The 17,159-nt window shown below is 44.4% G+C and overlaps 1 protein-coding gene across 4 annotated transcripts in view; it reads right to left on the bottom strand.

The window, feature by feature from the left end:
* Positions 1–17,159, bottom strand: part of TRIO (trio Rho guanine nucleotide exchange factor) — a 418,347-nt gene that overhangs the window by 278,431 nt on the left and 122,757 nt on the right. For all 4 annotated transcript variants that reach the window (XR_004644600.1, XM_034761550.1, XM_034761548.1 and 1 more), the window contains exon 3: positions 3,278–3,392. Coding sequence is in view for 3 of the 4 variants with exons in the window: in XM_034761550.1 (XP_034617441.1) it covers positions 3,278–3,392 (115 nt within the window). In the remaining variant the exon portion in view is untranslated. The remainder of the gene's footprint in view (positions 1–3,277; positions 3,393–17,159) is intronic.

Below are 17,159 nucleotides of genomic sequence, written 5' to 3'. Positions count from 1 at the left end.
CCTCCCCTGTCAGCAAGGGCGCCAGCAGCCCCGAACCCCAGCACTCCATGCGGGGTGCAGGTGGCAGCTCGGATCCCTGTCCTTGTCAGGCAGGGGAAGTTTGCATCCAGGGCAGTCAGCAGGGGGCCACGCTGAACATGGGGGGCAGTCCAAGCTAATTTGTCCCTCCCAGGGCGCCTTCCTCAGCGGAAGAAAAGCTGTTTGGGAGCCAAACCAGCCGGAAGCACATTGTAGCCAGTGTAGGAGTGTTAAGGTATCTCAGTAATTGTCCTTCTCTCTGGAGTGCTGATTTGCTTCAGTGAGTGGATCTTCTCAGTTTCTAGTTTGTTGGTTGTTAGCAGTCTCTGTCTGTTATTTTTATTAGAACTTTTGTACACAAGTTCAATGGATAAGTGGCTGAAAAAGGAAAGTGTAAAGACGCAAGGATCAGCTAGTGTTTCCTCAAGTCCACACTGTGGAAAATCTACGTCTAATGATCATGATGGTCCTGGAAAGTCACTTACAAAGAAAAGAAAATATGATGATGATTATATAACATATGACTTTGCATGCATTGGTGATCAATAACATCCACAACCACTGTGTGTGATTTGTGGTGATGTTCTAGCAAACAGCAGCCTCAAACCTTCTCTACTTCGGCACCATTTAGAAACTAGGCATCCTGCACAACTCGACAAGCCTGTTGATTTTTTCAAGCAAAAATTAGCGGAGAAGAAAAGTGACATTACCAGTTTTATATCCAAAGCAAGTACTGATAATGAAAATCCACTTAAAGCGTCCTACCGCATGAGCTACCGAGTAGCAAAAGCATCAGAAGCCCATACCATAGCAGAGAGCTTGATTGGTCCATGCATAAAAGACTTAGTTCATTGCATGCTCGGAGAAAAGACTGCAAAAAGGATTGACATGGTACCTTTGCCCAATAATACGTTATCACAAAAAATTAATGACATGTCAAATAATGTAGAGACCACAATTGTAGACAGAGTGAAAAATAGTCCATATTATGCTATACAGTTGGATGAATCAACTAATGTAGCTAATCTAGCTATTTTGCTACTGTTTGTACGTTATGTGAATGAAAGTCTGGTTGAAGAAGACTTGTTGTTTTGCCGATCACTGGAAGAACGTACAACTGGAGAAGATATCTTCAATCTGACTAATGCATATTTTCAAGAAAAGGAAACAGATTGGTCTCGTTGCCTAGGCATTTGCACCGAAGGGGCCACATCAATGACGGGGAAGTATACTGGATTTGTAGCTCGAACAAAAAAGGTTGCATCAAAAGTCTCTTGGACTCATTGCAGCATCCATAGACAAGCCCTTGCAACAAAATGCATGCCTGAGGGACTGAAGGAAGTGCTGGACAATGCAGTGAAAATGGTGAATTTCATAAAATCATGGCCAACAAATTCCAGAATATTTCACGTACTTTGTGAAGAAATGGGTAGTATACATGACTGTGTGTTGACCCATACTGAAGTTAGATGGCTTTCAAGGGGTAAAATCCTTGTGCGCTTGTTTGAGGTTAGAACGGAAATCCTAGTTTTGTTTTGTTTTTAACAGCCACCCTTTCCACCTTGCCAGCTGTATGGAAAATAATGTCTGTCTCCAGAGCCTAGCTTATTTAGCAAATATTTTCTCAAGAATTAATGACCTAAATTCATCTCTTCAAGGCCTCAATATAACAGTTTTCAATGTGAAAGACCAAGTTGAATCCCTGATAAAGAAGTTGCAGTTCTGGGGAAGTTGTTTGGAAAACAATCAAACTGAGTGTTTCAGTAATCTTCATGACTTCCTGGCAGAACATAAACTTCAGTTGGATCAGTGCACTAAAACCAATATAATTGCACACCTAAAAGGACTTTGCACAACTTTCAGGGAATACTTTCCAGCTATGTCAAGCGATAATGACTAAATTCGCAACCCTTTTGATGATACCACTTTCTCAACACAGATATTAAACACCAAGGAAAAAGAGAAATTGATTGAGATCTCCTGTGATTACGAACTGAAAAGGAGTTTCAGAAATCTATCATTGATCAACTTTTGGCTGAGTTTAAGAAACGAGTACCCCTTTCTGGCAGAAAAAGCTGCTGCAGTTTTGTTACCATTTTCAACAACATACTTATGTGAGAAAGCATTTTCCTCGTATGCACATCTGAAAACCAAATACAGAAACAGATTTGATGCCGAACCAGACCTGAGACTTTATCTTTCTCCAGTGGTTCCAGATTTCCAAGAGCTATGCAGAGCAAAGCAAGCGAATCCATCACACTGAGGAAATTTAAACTTAAATCCCTGGAAATATTCATTTTTAGGAGGGGGTTCACAAGATGTCACAATTTAGTGAAAGGGGTTCGCGGGCTGTTAAAGTTTGGGAACCACTGATCTAGACCACTGCCTACACCCAGCTGACATGCAGCAGCCAGTCTGCCAGCAATCCACATTCCACAGGCAGCCCAATTTGCTGTTAAGTCTTTTTGTAAGCAGCTTAGGGCATGGCTACATTTGCGAGTTAGAGCGCATTAAAGCAGACCCGGGTGCCCTAACTCATGACCCGTCCACACTGGCAAGGCACTTAGAGCGCCTGGACTCTGCAGCTGGAGCACTCCTGGTAATCCACCTCCACGAGAAGCATAATGCTTGGGACGCCTCGGCTGAAATGCCTGGGCGTCAGTGTGAATGAGGTGTTGCATTACTGCGCTCTGATCGGCCTCATAATCCCCTTAAGTCAAGTGGCCACTCTTGTCATTGTTTTGGAATCGCTGCAGGAATGCGGATATCCCCTTTCAAAGCTCCATTTCTGACAGCTGGCATGCTTATCTGCTCCAGGACAAAGCAAACCATTACTGTGGAATGCTGTGTGTGTGAGAGAGAGAGAGAGAGAGAGAGAGAGGCGGGGGGAGAGGGGGGGTCTGCTGCTGTCTGAACTTACAAGACAGCATGCTGACATGCTCTCAGCACCCAAAAAAACCACTCTTTCTCCCCCCCCATACACACAACACACTCGCGGCCACCCCCCCCCCCCCCCCCCCCATTTGTAATGTGGCCACACCAGTGCGCTTGAATCTGACAGTGTGGACACACTGCAGCGCTTTCCCTACTGCGGTCTCCAAGGGCTGGTTTAACTCACAGCACTCTACATCTGCAAGTGTAGCCATGACCTTAAAAACAGTGAGGGGCGTGAACTTGCATTGCTCCTTAACCCATTTCATTTCATAACTGGGAAAGATGCTGCAACACTAACCAACAGTGTAATATGATCGGTTCTTACCTAGGGATACAAGCTAGGTATGATATTAGTCTCCTAAGGTCCTCTTGTCGTATTCTATCATGATTGCTGCGAGCTGGAAATGTTAGAATGGGGCCTCCACGTTTATCTCTGCCACCTGAAAAACAAGATTTGTGATAAGTGCCAAAAGCATATTATACAACACAACAAACCAACAAGAGTCCCTGCCTTGGAGAGTTTACAATCAGACTGCACTTAGAAAAGAACCAAGGCCTCTTTCTAATAGGTATGCATGTCCACTTGGAAAGAAAATGTGATTTAAAATTTACTAAACAGAACCACCCAAGGCTGTGGGTCAAAAGACCATTTTAATTAAATAACAAATTGTTGGGGTCAGGACGACCAACACCATGCTCCTCTATTTTCATCACTGCAAGCCAATGATATGCCTGATCCCCTGGCAGCTCACAGGATGTGAATGTCAGGGAGTCATCTACACAACCTTACCTACTGCTCACAGCTTGGTGTATTTACTTATGGGGGGAGGGGAGGTTATCTGCACCTAGTGTGTGCTTCTCAGAGAATTTAAGATAGCTGGCTTTGTGTAACTGATTCTTCTTAAGCCAAAAACCAGTTTAAAAATTTCCCAAAAGACACACTTAGGGCATGGCTACACTTGCGAGTTAGAGCGCATTAAAGCAGCCCAGTGCACTCTAACTCACAACCCATCCACACTGAAAAGGCACGTAGAGCGCTCTGACTCCACGGCTAAAGCGCTCCTGGTACTCCACCTTTGGTGAGCAGAATAACGTGTGATGTGCCCCCGCTGGAGCACCGCGGAGCCAGTGTGAACGCCCTGGTCTGTTAATGCGCTCTGACCGGTCTCCAGAAGTGTCCCACAATGCCTGTACTAGCCAGTCTGGTCATCAGTTTGAACTCCACTGCCCTGCCCTGAGGTGACCAACCGTCAGACCCGCCCTTTAAATTCTTTGGGAATTTTGAAAATTCCCTTCCTGTTTTCTCAGCCAGGCGTGGAGTGCTCTCAGCGAATCTTTCCAGGTGACCATGCCTCCATGCACCAGGTCATCCCCAGTATGGAGCAATGGCGAGGTGTTGGACCTCATCAGTGTTTCGGGGGAGGAAGCTGTCCAGTCCCAGCTGCGCTCCAGCCGTAGGAATTATGATACCTTCGGACAGATATCAAGGGACGTGATGGAAAGGAGCCATGACTGGGACGCTCTGCAGTGCAGGGTTAAAGTGAAGGAGCTGCGGAATGCCTACCGCAAAGCCCGCAAGGCAAACTGCCGCTCCGGTGCTGCCCCCACGACCTGCCATTTCTACAAAGAGCTGGACGTGATACTTGGCAGTGATCCCCCCTCCACTCCGAGGACCACCATGGATACTTCAGAGCCCAGTCCAACAAGGCAGGAGGAGGAGAAGGAGCAAAGCGGGATCAAGGGTGCTGAGGAGGAGGAAGACACCCCGGCATCCCTAGATGCATGCAGCCAGGAGCTGTTCTCAAGCCAGGAGGAAGGTAACCAGTCACAGCGGCCTGTGCTTGGGGAAGGACAAACACCAGAGGAGGTTCCCGGTAAGCGGCTTTTATTTTGGGAAGAAAGTTATTCAGTGTGGGCTCTTGGGGCCAGGAGGCTAGGGCTGCATGCATGCCTAGATGTAGAATAGGGCGTTGATGTGCTCTCTCACATCGCGGTAATCGGCCTCAGTGACCTCTTCAAAGGTCTCAGCCAGAACTTGAGCAATGAGCTTGCGCAGCTTTCGTGGGAGAGCCACTGTGGTCCTTGTCCCAGTCAGGCTAACATGTCCGCGCCACTGTGCCGTGAAGGGCAGGGGGACCATTGCTCACACAGGCAAGCTGCATATGGGCCAGGGCAGAAGCTGCATTGTAGTAGAAGAACCTCCCCTTGCTTCCCAGGTCACCCTCAGCATCAAGATATCTTCCAGGACGAAAGCCTATGGCAAATGTGGGGACACTGTTCAGTATAGCGGCCCCCTGCAGTTATTGGCTCTCCCCAAGGCACAGAAACCCAGACGACAGTACAGCCATGAATCCCCCTTGACCCTGTGCTTACTCACCATTTTGGGGCTCCAGTGGGTTGTGTGCGCTTGCTTTGAGACGGGCAAATTATGCTATTGTGTAGACTGTGCTTGCTCTCCTTAAGTACGGGAGAATCATTGCTCTGTCTTATGTGAACAATGCTGCCTCTGTAAAGTGTTGCATTTTGCCTTTACGGATGCAACCTTGAGATCTTAGCCATCCATGTTATCACCGGCTGAGAGGCCGCAAAGGATCAGGAGGAGGCCAAGTAGAAGCAAAGAGGACATGCTGCATGAAAATCAATAAGTGCAGGAGTGGTGGGAGAGTGAAAGGAAGGTCCGCCAGCAGAATGCGGATCGCTGGCACCAAAGCACGGAACCGCTGATAAGCATCATGGAGTGCCAAGCGGACTCGATCCAGGCGCTCGTAGCCATGCGGGCAGAGCACTATCACGCCCACACACCCCCTGCAGTCCTTGTCCCAAAACTCTTTCCCTTGTGCCCCCATGTCACCTCCAACCCATTTTCCCCAACATCCGGGTTCTTATCGCCACCAGCTGCCTTCAACACCTGTAGCTTCACCACCTAGCCCTGAAAACTACGACGCTTACCCACTGCACTCAACCCCATCACCATGCAGTAGTGCCATCCTGAAGTGCAGCACTCATTGCCCAGCACTCCAGACAGGAAAGCTGAGTATGATAACAGGACATACGCAAATCTGTGATTGAACCGTTCCCCGTCCCACCTCCTTGCCCTTTCTGTTTCCCAAGCAGTTGTGTTTCTTTTCAATAAATGCATTTTATTTTCAAAAAATTGATTTTTTTGCTTTGAAAACATTCTTTATTATTGCATAAAATAAAAGAGACCTTAGCCCAGGAAAGCAACAGGCACTGTAAGTCAGTGTATTATACGTAGTAAACACAGATTCCAACTAACATTGGAACCACTGCATTTCACTCCTGTGCAGGGCACCAGACATTACTGGTGGCTTTCAGCCTCAAATTGCTCTCTCAAAGCATCCCTAATCCTTGCAGCCCCGTGCTGGGCCCCCTCTAATAGCCCTGCTCTCTGACTGTTCAAATTCAGCCTCCAGGTGTTGAACCTCCAAGTTCCATGCCTGAGTGAATCTTTCACCCTTTGCTTCACAAATGTTATGGAGGGTACAGCATGCGGATATAACCACAGGGATGCTGTTATCGGCCAGGTCCAGCTTTCCATACAGAGAGTGCCAGCGACCCTTTAAATGGCCAAAAGCACACTCCACAGTCATTCTGCACCGGTTCAGCCTGTTGTTGAACCGCTCCTTGCTGCTATCAAGGCTCCCTGTGTAGGGTTGCATGAGCCACAGCATTAAAGGGTAAGCGGGGTCTCCAAAGATCACAATGGGCATTTCGACTTCCCCTACTGTGATCTTCCGGTCTGGGAAAAAAGTCCCGGCTTGCAACTTCCTGAACAGGCCAGTGTTCCGAAAGATGCGGGCGTCATGCACCTTTCCGGGCCAGCCTGTTTTAACGTCAATGAAACGCCCACGGTGATACACAAGCGCCTGGAGAACTACAGAGAAATACCCCTTCCGATTAACGTATTCGGATGCTAGGTGGGGTGGTACCAGAATAGGAATATGCGTCCCATCTATCACCCCTCCACAGTTAGGGAAACCCATTTGTGCAAAGCCAGCCACAATGTCATGTACATTACCCAGAGTCACGGTTCTTCTGAGCAGGATGCGATTAATGGCCCTGCAAACTTGCATCAACATGATTCCAGTGGTCAACTTCCCCACTCCAAACTGGTTAGCGACCGATTGGTAGCTGTCTGGAGTTGCCAGCTTCCAGATTGCAATAGCCATCCGCTTCTCCACCAGCAGGGCAGCTCTCAATCTCATGTCCTTGCACCACAGAGTGGGGGCGAGCTCCTCACATAGTCCCATGAAAGTGGCTTTTCTAATCCGAAAGTTCTACAGCCACTGCTCGTCATCCCAGACTTACATGATGATGTGATCCCACCACGCCATGCTTGTTTCCCGAGCCCAAAGTGCCATTCCATGGTGGTGAGCATGTCCATGAATGCCACAAGCAATCTCATGTCGTATGCATTACATGAGTTGATATCATCGTCCGAGTCCTCACTGTCACTTTGGATCTTAAGGAATAACTCGACTGCCAAACGTGACATGCTGGCGAGACTCGTCAGCATATTCCTCGGCAGTTTGGGTTCCATTCCCGCAGACCGGAAGGGAAGACAGAGTGCGCAGTAAAAAAAATGTTGAAAGATGGCGCCAATTGTGAACGGAAGCAGAGGGATTGCTGGAATGCGAAGCAATGCATCACAGGGCGTTGGGACAGAACCCAGAATGCCCCGCATCCCCCAGCCCCTTCCCGCAAACCACAGCGCCAGAATGGGAAGAGGTGCTCTGTGGGATAGCTGCCCACAATGCACCGCTCCCAATGCTGCTGCAAGTGCCGCAAATGTGGCCATGCCAGTGCGCTTGCAGCTGTCAGTGTGGACAGACTGCAGCGCTTTCCCTATTGCGCTCTACGAAGGCTGGTTTATCTCAAAGTGCTCTACGTTTGCAAGTGTAGCCATGCCCTTAGGCTACGTCTACACTGTGCACCTTACAAGCGCACGGCTGTGCCACTGCAGCCGCACCATTGTAAGGTGTGCAGAGTGGCCACTCTATCGCCAGGAGAGAGCTTGCCCGTCAACAAAATAAAACCACTTCCAATGAGGGGTGGTAGTTTCGTTGCCAGGAGTGTGGCTCCCGGCGACCAAGTGCTGTCCACACTGGTGCTTTTCGTCACTAAAACCTTCGTCCTTCAGGGGGGAGTTTTTTCACAATGCTGCATGACAAAAGTTTTAGCGACGAAAGTGCCATTGTAGACAAAGCCTAAAACCTGACAGAAACAAACCATGCTATCCGACTGCATGCTTTTTGGTTAGTTACAATTCCATGACTGACAGCAAGTTACAGATAATCATAGTTTCTGTGAAACTTGTTCATTTGACTGTGCAACCACAAAGACTAAAGTGAAGGGGTGGGGAGTTGTCTTAACCAAAGACATACTACAGATCTCAGCATACTCCCACCATCTGAGTGCCTATACACTATTAATATAAATGACTTCAATTAAAGTAGTTGGATCACATCAGCATGTGCCTACTTAGAAGAGCCCATGGACACTACATAATTTCATATTGAGAGCTTTATTCTGCATATCTGTACAGTAAATATGAACAACTCAGCTATGGGTAATATCATCCTATAAAGAAAGAACAGCACCACATGCTGTCAGCTGCATTGAACTACTCAAATATTACTGGGAGCTATTAAGGTGTTGCTTTTGAAATCAAGAGTTTTAAGCAAGTGCATACGATAACAGCATCAAGACACACTTTCTGCAGTGAGGATGCATCCTCATCCTAATAGAAATACAAATCCAAGGCCTAAAAAAAAAAAATTAGGACTATGCTTTAAATAATGTTTAGACTTCAGCACTGCAGTACAACGTAGCTGAAATAGCACAAACAATGCGCACCTAGCAATAAAAGAACTGGGATTGTAGGGGTGACTTTCATTGTAGATTTTTGTCACTATCTTCAAGTACTTTTAGTAAGAGACTCCAAGTCTTGAGTTTATAAAATCTAAAACTCGTGGTGACATCTGAGGCTTACCCAGAATATACTTTGTTTTATAAGCAAATGACTCGAAAACAATGGGTTTTAGTACCCATTACAGTAAGAGATAAATGTATTATACATTCATCTGTTGACCTGCAGCTGCTGAATCTGTCAATTATTTAGGAATTTATCCTCATGTTCACTCTGGAAAAAGTGAAATCCTTGTATCACTGTGTAATAGACTGGACCAATAAAACATATAGATAATTGGCTAGCCGCTCTGCCTCTGAGCTCCCCCACTTTTATCCGAGTGGTTTTATTCCGTAATTTTGTGAACAAAGTAAATAAATTCTGCTTGATGAATGGACTGCAACTGTATACCCAATCACCTACTAGTGACAATGAAATTTAATTATGGGGCACCACTTCATACACTAAAATTAACTGCATGTCTTCATTTCTATCATTGCTCATTTTATAGCTTTAAGCTTGACATAGAAACTCCTCTTTTAAATTCAACTTAGTATACAAAATGATCAGCCATATACCTGTGTGGTGTAAACTTTAAACTCTACCTTGTAGTCAGTGCAGTATTGCTTCCGAGATGCTGTCAGATTGCTTTTGCTGGACCTCCAGTAATAGTATTTTTATGGTATTAAGAACAGTATAAGAAATGCAACTATATCTATATCTCGCCAGCAGTAGTCAAACATAAAAAGTTAACAGTTCTTTCCCTCCCATATCAAAGTACATGCATCACTACGCTCTCGGAAGAAAACAATTACACAGTATTCAAATTCAATCAAGTACTTCAGCTAAATCAAAGCAGCGAGTTTATATACAACTGGCAATGCACACGAGCTAATAGTTACAAGAAAAGCTCCTGCGGAAAAGAAGCCCCAATTCCTGGTTATGGTTCTCTGATGGTCAGGCTGGGTTTGTGGCAGCCCTGGTTCCAGTGGAGATTAGAGCAGTCTCAAGGCTACTCTGAACTCGACCAGCAGATAGCAATTTTACAGCCTGTTCCAACAACACCCTCTCTCCATGACAACCTAACACTCCCCTTCACTGGGGGCTGCAGGAGGAAGCTTAGGAGTGAGCTATACTGGCTTCATGACCATTGGGAGGTTTCCCGTGGACTATGGACCCGTAGCTAGAGATGTGGCCATTTCAACCCTCCTAACGTTTACCAGAGCAGTGCAAAGAGAGCAGAGAGCCAGGATCTGGACCGAAGTTTACTGGGTTGTCTTCAAATTGTGAGGGATAGGTTAGGGCATAAATTTTTATGAATGAGTTCAACACCTGATCTGTCTGATACATCATGCTGATTCAGTGTTCAGCACTCACTCATGGTGTTTTGTTTATGTAATCATGAAGACCAAAAGAGTACCATTCTATAGTAAATGATTATGTGCATCCACGTCCCAATGTACAGGCAGAGTGGGTAGCATCGGCTAGTATTAAGGTTGTCTGATAGTTCTATTTTAAGACCCTATCTTCAGTTGCTTACAACTTTGTTGAACTTTGGCCATTTGGACTGAAATTTTCTGGACTGGATATCTGCTGCATGCTGGTGGTTTTGTTTTGTTTTAAGTTTTCAGCCAAAACTATTCAGCTGTTCGTGAGAACAAAGTTAGAAGGGGCAGGGAGGAACCATGATTTTGCCCATGCTGAACGGACTCCTTTCTTGATAAGCTCTAGCACTCCCATACTGTTGAGCGGGGACTTGAAATTTGGCAAGGGGGTGGCCTCTTTGTCAGGGATGTACTTTTTGCCATCTTTGTGAAAATCCACCCACATTTGGCAAAGTTATAAGCCTTTGAAAAATTGCTGTTCACATATGTGCAGTAGAAACTGAGAGTTTAGCATTAAGTTCTCAGGAGATTCCATCCACACAAGGCATACTCCAATCCAGGCATGAGCAGGACTTTCCCTGGCAACTGCAGTTTGGGCTAAGGTGGGCCATACTCGAGTCAGACATTGGAACCAAACAGGAAACCCTTCTCTCCTGCACTGTCAATGACCCCTCTGCTTGCACTACTTAGTGAGGAGCAGGAAGCCATCTGATTTGAACATAGAAGGGACAAGAGCCAGACCTAGGGGGGACAGAGGAAATAAAACTAGGAAAAGAAAGAAAAAAACAAGATTGAGTGTGGCGCAGCAGGTGGGAGAGGGGGACTGAAAGTTAAAGGAGGGAGGCGAGGACTGGGTGGACAGAGAGACTAAGATTAGAGTTGGGGAGGGAAAATGAGAGTAGGATAAGGGACTGAAATCAGATGAGATGCTGGGGGGAAGGGGGAGAAGAGAGGAGACTAGGATTGGCTGGGCAAAGAGACTGTGACAATGTGTCAGCAGGGTGGGGTTAAGGACAACAGATTGTACAGCTGAGGAAAGAAGAATGGGACTGGGAGCCTTTGTGGTGGGAGAATGTGGGTGGAGGTGACTTGAGACTGGGCAGGAAAGAGAGACTGAACCAAGAACCAGGATGGGAAGATTGGGACTGGCTGGGCAAGGAGAAGAACTGAGATGGGAAGCCTGAGGAGTGGAGACAAACTACCTAGATGAAGAGAATAGGACTGCAATGACAAGCCGGAGGCAGGGGGAAGAGAGAGAATGGGAACAGGGCACAAAGTGTCAATTTGGAGGGGGAACAGGCAGACACAAAGGTCTGCGGATGAGTCAGCGTTGTATTGTCAAGGAGACTTGTCTGTAGGACCCGCCGCGCCTCATTTGGTTCGGAAGTTGGAAGTCAGACTGATTGGTGTGTGGACGAAAGGGGGACTTAGGCTCAAATCTAACTCAGAAACGAGGGTCAGTATGCAGTGTAAACATACCTAATAAGGCCTGGGTCATACACTGAACAATGACGAGAAAAAACAAAATATTGAATAGCTGCTCATTCAGTGAGCATCATCCATCCTGTGCACTGAATGAGACAGGACTTCTCTGGAAAAATTAGTATGTGATCATGTAATTAAAACTATCCTAATGCATATGTACAAACGGGCCAAATTAAGGTTGCTCAGGCAACCTTAATTCTGTGTTTTCTTGGAGCACTTGACTTGACAAACTTAATTTTTTTTTTTGTGGGGGGGGGGGGGGGGGGGGAGGGAGGAGACGGTGTACAGTAGATACCTTATCTTGAAGAAAATGAATAGATTTAACCAATACTTAAGAATGGTACACAAGCACAGGTATCTTCGAGCAACAGTTACTAGAGGGAAAGAGTGTTATTTGCTATCCCTGAACTTCAAGGGGGACTTGATGGACAAGTGAGGGAAGATCTAGTTGTACGATGAATTTGCTGGTTCTTTGTTTTACACAGCAACATGCTTATTTTAAAATAATTTCATTTTGTAGTGCCAATTCAAAATTTGTACTTAATTACCCACTTTATACCACAGAACCTCTATTCATACTGCCTCACTGACTATGGAAACCCTCACTCGAGACATCTGAACCAAAGCTCAAGCTTTGCAACAGCTTTGGCAGACATTTGTTGACAAACAATATTTGAGTCTGAAGGTGTACCAAAAAAACCTTAGACCTATATATTACTTGAGATTGTCTCAATTCACGTGTATGCATTTTACTCTATATAGCTGAAGACACCAAACCAGGCTATTTGAATTAAATGTACCCTCAAAATTAAGTTTACCCCATTAGACTTTTATATTAAGATTCCTTTTTATGACCCTGTAACAAATATTAATTTTAGACAGCATTTAATTTGAATAGTGCACTGTGGAAGTAATAATTTCTCAGCTTCCCACAATACTCCTCTGAGGCCTAGTCTTCATTAAAAAAAGGTTTGCTGATATACCTATATAAGGATACCTATACCAGCAAACTTTCCTAGTGTAAAAAAGTGTTTTGCAAAAGAGGTTATACTGATTCCCCAAGTGAAGTATGTTATACAGGCAAAAGTACTTATATGCTGATGTAACCGCATATACAGTAGGGCTCGTCAATTAAATATGTTGTAAAAAACCAAAAATACTCCAAACCCTTCTCCCCTCACTGATATTACTAAACCAGGTAACGTTTCTAGCACAGATCTGGCCTGAGATTAAACATGAGCATTTTCAGGCCAAAAGTGTCACATTGCACATCGAATATAATGTTATGGATCATAGAGCACGTCTACACTACAGACTTCTGCTCACATAGATATGTCGGTCAGAGGTGTGCAGATAAGTGATCGCTGACCAACACAGCTGTGCCAGAAGTCATCCCCAGCGTAGACACAGTTAAGGCAAAACTGTGCTTTTACTGATTTAGCTTATGTTGAGCCCATGGAGGTGGTTTTAATACACCAGTACAAAGTGCAGCCTACTAGGAGCACTTTGCCAGTGAAGTACACTGCTACAAGAACACCAGTGAAGAGCTCCATGTGTAGACATGTGCAGTGTAGGAGAGAGAACCTAAAAATCAGGAGTCCCTTAAACACGCAGAAAAATAAGTGATTTTTAAAGTTAAGATCCTATGGGAATCAAGTTACTAGACATGTGTAATTTACGAGTCAACAGTTGCATAATAAACACCCTTTTGTAAATCCCCTCAAAGGGTACAAAGGCTTATAGCTGCAACCCCTAGCTGGTATCTGTCAGCCCTCAGGACCAGAGTAAGCTGTTTAAGCTCAAACAAGCTCTAGAGCTAAACTCAACTGCCAGGCTCAAGCAAGATTTTGAGTTAAACCAGTCATGAAGTGGAGAGGGCTTCAGAGCCATGCTACACTCACAGAGTGAACTTCGGAGCTACACTGAACTCCCAAGCTGGAATGTGCTCCACCTTAGAGCAAACTTCTAACTAAACTGAGCTCCTAAGTATTGGAGCAGGCTATATAGCAGTGGTTCTCAACCAACAGCCCAGTCAGCACACAGCTGCGGTCCATATGACCTCCTCAGGGCCACACAGATAGTATATATCATGGATGCGTCCCACATAATAGATAAAGAGCAGCCCATAAGGGTAAATACGATGTGAACCACTGTTATATAGCCTCTTTGCCCTCCTCGATAGTATCTGGATCATCAGCAAGACTGACTCAAAATGATGTTTCAAAATGTAGGTGCAACTCAAAATGGAGTCCTACTGTTGCCAGTAAACATTACTGCCTCTCTCAACCCCAAGCAAAGTCCAGCACCCCCAAGAAAAAATTGCAGAGTTTAAGGAGCTCTCATCAGAAGGTAGTTAATGCTCTCTGCAGTAAGACTTGGATTTTTTATTTTAGTAATATAAACTAAAAATAAATATTAATCCACAGACACCAAATTCCTCTGCCTGTGAAGAGAGAGATGTGTATTGTTTTTCGTTTGATTTTTTTCCCGGCCAGAATCAGTGGGCATGCATCACTTCTTCCAAGTGGTAGTATGTAAGAGCAGCCTTGCCAACAGACTCCAGATGGGTTTAAGTTTTTCAGGAAATGCCAATTTGCACAAAACCTTACCAATGCAACTCATTGACAAGCAGCAGCGGTCTTCAGGGATACCCTTGAAGAGAAGAGTAAGTTAATAGGTTTTGTTTTTGATGTGAAACTAAGATATTTTGGGGGAAGGTTGTCTAGTGATTAGGGTGCCAGCCAGGGACTCAGGAGACCAAGGGACCATTTCCTGCTCTGCTACGGACTTCCTGTGTATCCTTAGGCAAGTCACTTAGTCTCTGTGCCTCAATTCCTTACCTGTAAAATTAAGATAATAGTACTTCCTCACTACCTCACAAAGGTGTTTGACAGGATAAATACATTCAAGATTACAAAGTTCCATCACTGTAATATGAGTGCCAAGTGTATTCCTAAATTAGAAAAGACTGGTTAAGACCAGCAAGAGCACAGTCATAGTTAATATTTAAATCATCTGGTAAAAAGTTGGATTCTAAGCAATGCTGCTAGACTATGTATAATGGGATAGCAGACTAATGGTAAGAGTAAAGGATATGAGGTCTGGATATATTCTAATCCAAACTATACAGATGCACTGACTCACTGGAAAACCTCCAATGAGTCACTTCATCTCGTGCCTCAGTTTGAGACATCTGCAGTATGTTAATGTTTTTATCTGCAGTACTGAACAGAGATGGTTACAGCTTTGTGGGAACCTGAGTCAGAGCTCGCATGTTCTGTGCCTGGTTATGCCATTAACTTTCTGGGTTATTCTAGGGCAGTCACTCCCGTCTGTAAAAAGGTTATCATCGGGGCCCTGATTATTTCCTTATTTCTTGGTCATAGCAGTTGCTTAAAAACCAAATCATATGTAGCTCCAGAACCCAAGCTCTGATTTCTAGCTATGTTTGAAGACTTTGTTATAGAGGAAAGCATAACGATGTCAACCAAGAGTAAATTGCTACCGTCATCTTCCAGAGTCTGCTGCTATCTACTGTGCAAATGTTAATGCATCTCAAGCTGAGAAATATTTTAAGATCCATGGACAGGGGGAGAGGGATAGGAGAAGAAAAGGCACCCAGAAGCTGAGGTGCTCACTGAGATTTTCAATAACCTTTCTCGTGTGATTGTTCTGCACCAGAAGTACTTACTCTATACAGAATTACTGCCTTTTCTCACTATTTGTCATTTCTGTACATAGATGTGTTTGACTATTAATAGTGAGCTTGTTTAACAGCTTGCCAACTCTAAGAAACCAATTAGGAAGGAATGCAAAAATGTAGTATGCCTATTAGTGAACTGATTTAACAGAACTATTACATTTCCAGTACTGATCTTATTCAGGAACTTATACCGTGTTCTCAAATTTCTTATATATTAGTGCATGTACTATTTTTAAATCTTAATGGTTTAATATAATGACCTGATATAGTCCCTTGCAAATAAATTTCAGAGAAGCTGGATACAGTTTTACCAGCTAAACTAACAGCACCTATAGCGACAGAATCTATTGAAAAGCTGCTAATTGCATTTTTTTGCAATAAACCAATAAGTCAATATTTTTTTCTCACCCTAATTTTCCTGGGTACTGAAATGGGCAGTTCTTATACCCGATATAATACATTTAGAATCCTCTATGTTGTGATTTGTTGCATATCCTTTCACATTTACACCAACATAAAAACACAGGGTGGGCCCACGTGACACTAAGCAATCTCCTCCGGAACCATCCCATTTTCTCTGGTTTCAGATAAGCCATATTAACACTACTGCACTATAAAAAGCAGCAAGGTACCATTCCCAACAGCCATTTAGCAAACATTTCCAAGTTGTCAGGGGGCTGCCCATTTTTTCTACCTTTTTCTTGAGGAATATGACTGAAAAATGTTTTGCAGTCATGTTGTTCCCACTAACTCACGAGAGTGACACCTGGATATTCTATTTACACTATGCCATAAAAGTTCATGGCACATGACAGAGACCTACTTCCAAGTGCTTACAGTTTTTCCTTGAACACTGGGGGAAGAAGTATGCAGATGAATAATGGAATGTGACAAAGATCATTAAGTAGCCTTCAGTAATTAATGCATGCACCTCTGATGTACACTTGTTTTAATATAAGAAAAAACCCTTCCTATTGGGGAAGACTCAAGTTATTGGGCTTCACTGAACCAATGCCTTTTGAGAAAAAACACAAAACAGGGGAGAGGGAGAGCAAAGTCCCATGACCCATACTCTCAAAAGCAAACAGCAGCATCACTGTGTTAGGTGCCGCTACACCATGCCAATGAGCGCTAGCCCAATCTGAGGCACTGTTGTGTGTCTGAATATTTACAAATAAAGACCTTTCTGCAGTTTTAACACACTATTAACCTAAAAAAAAAAAAATCAAGGCTGAAACTGTCCTCTGCAAGTGATTTGTCATTTACGGATTATGGGCAGAGAGACTGCTGCTTCTTAATCTCAACAGCTTTTAAAGCATTTAACTCAGAATGAAGTCACAGCCATAGCCTAGTTCACAGGAATATGTCATTAAATTAAGAGACGGTCAGCATTCCTTTAAGGAAGGTTACCTATCAATGTGCAGGTTAACACCAAACAGCTGATGTCTTTGTGAATCTAACCCACACTTTTAAATCCTTCCACTAGTTTGTAGACTAGCCAGTTCTGAACTCCAATTGTATACTGGAGACATCGGGGGGAGGGGGAATTAAGCTTCTCTCAATGCAATGCTCGTCAATTTTGTCTCTTGATCAACTAGTGACGAAGGCTTTACAGGTCAAACACACAACCCAATGAACTGGTCAACACACTTGTGCTATTTTACCACGTTCCCAAGCAGAGAACAAATTTAAGGCTCATAAGACA

Source organism: Trachemys scripta, chromosome 2, assembly GCF_013100865.1.
Source record: "Trachemys scripta elegans isolate TJP31775 chromosome 2, CAS_Tse_1.0, whole genome shotgun sequence".
NCBI classification, from domain to species: domain Eukaryota; kingdom Metazoa; phylum Chordata; order Testudines; family Emydidae; genus Trachemys; species Trachemys scripta.
This window is presented reverse-complemented; position numbering and strand designations above follow the sequence as displayed.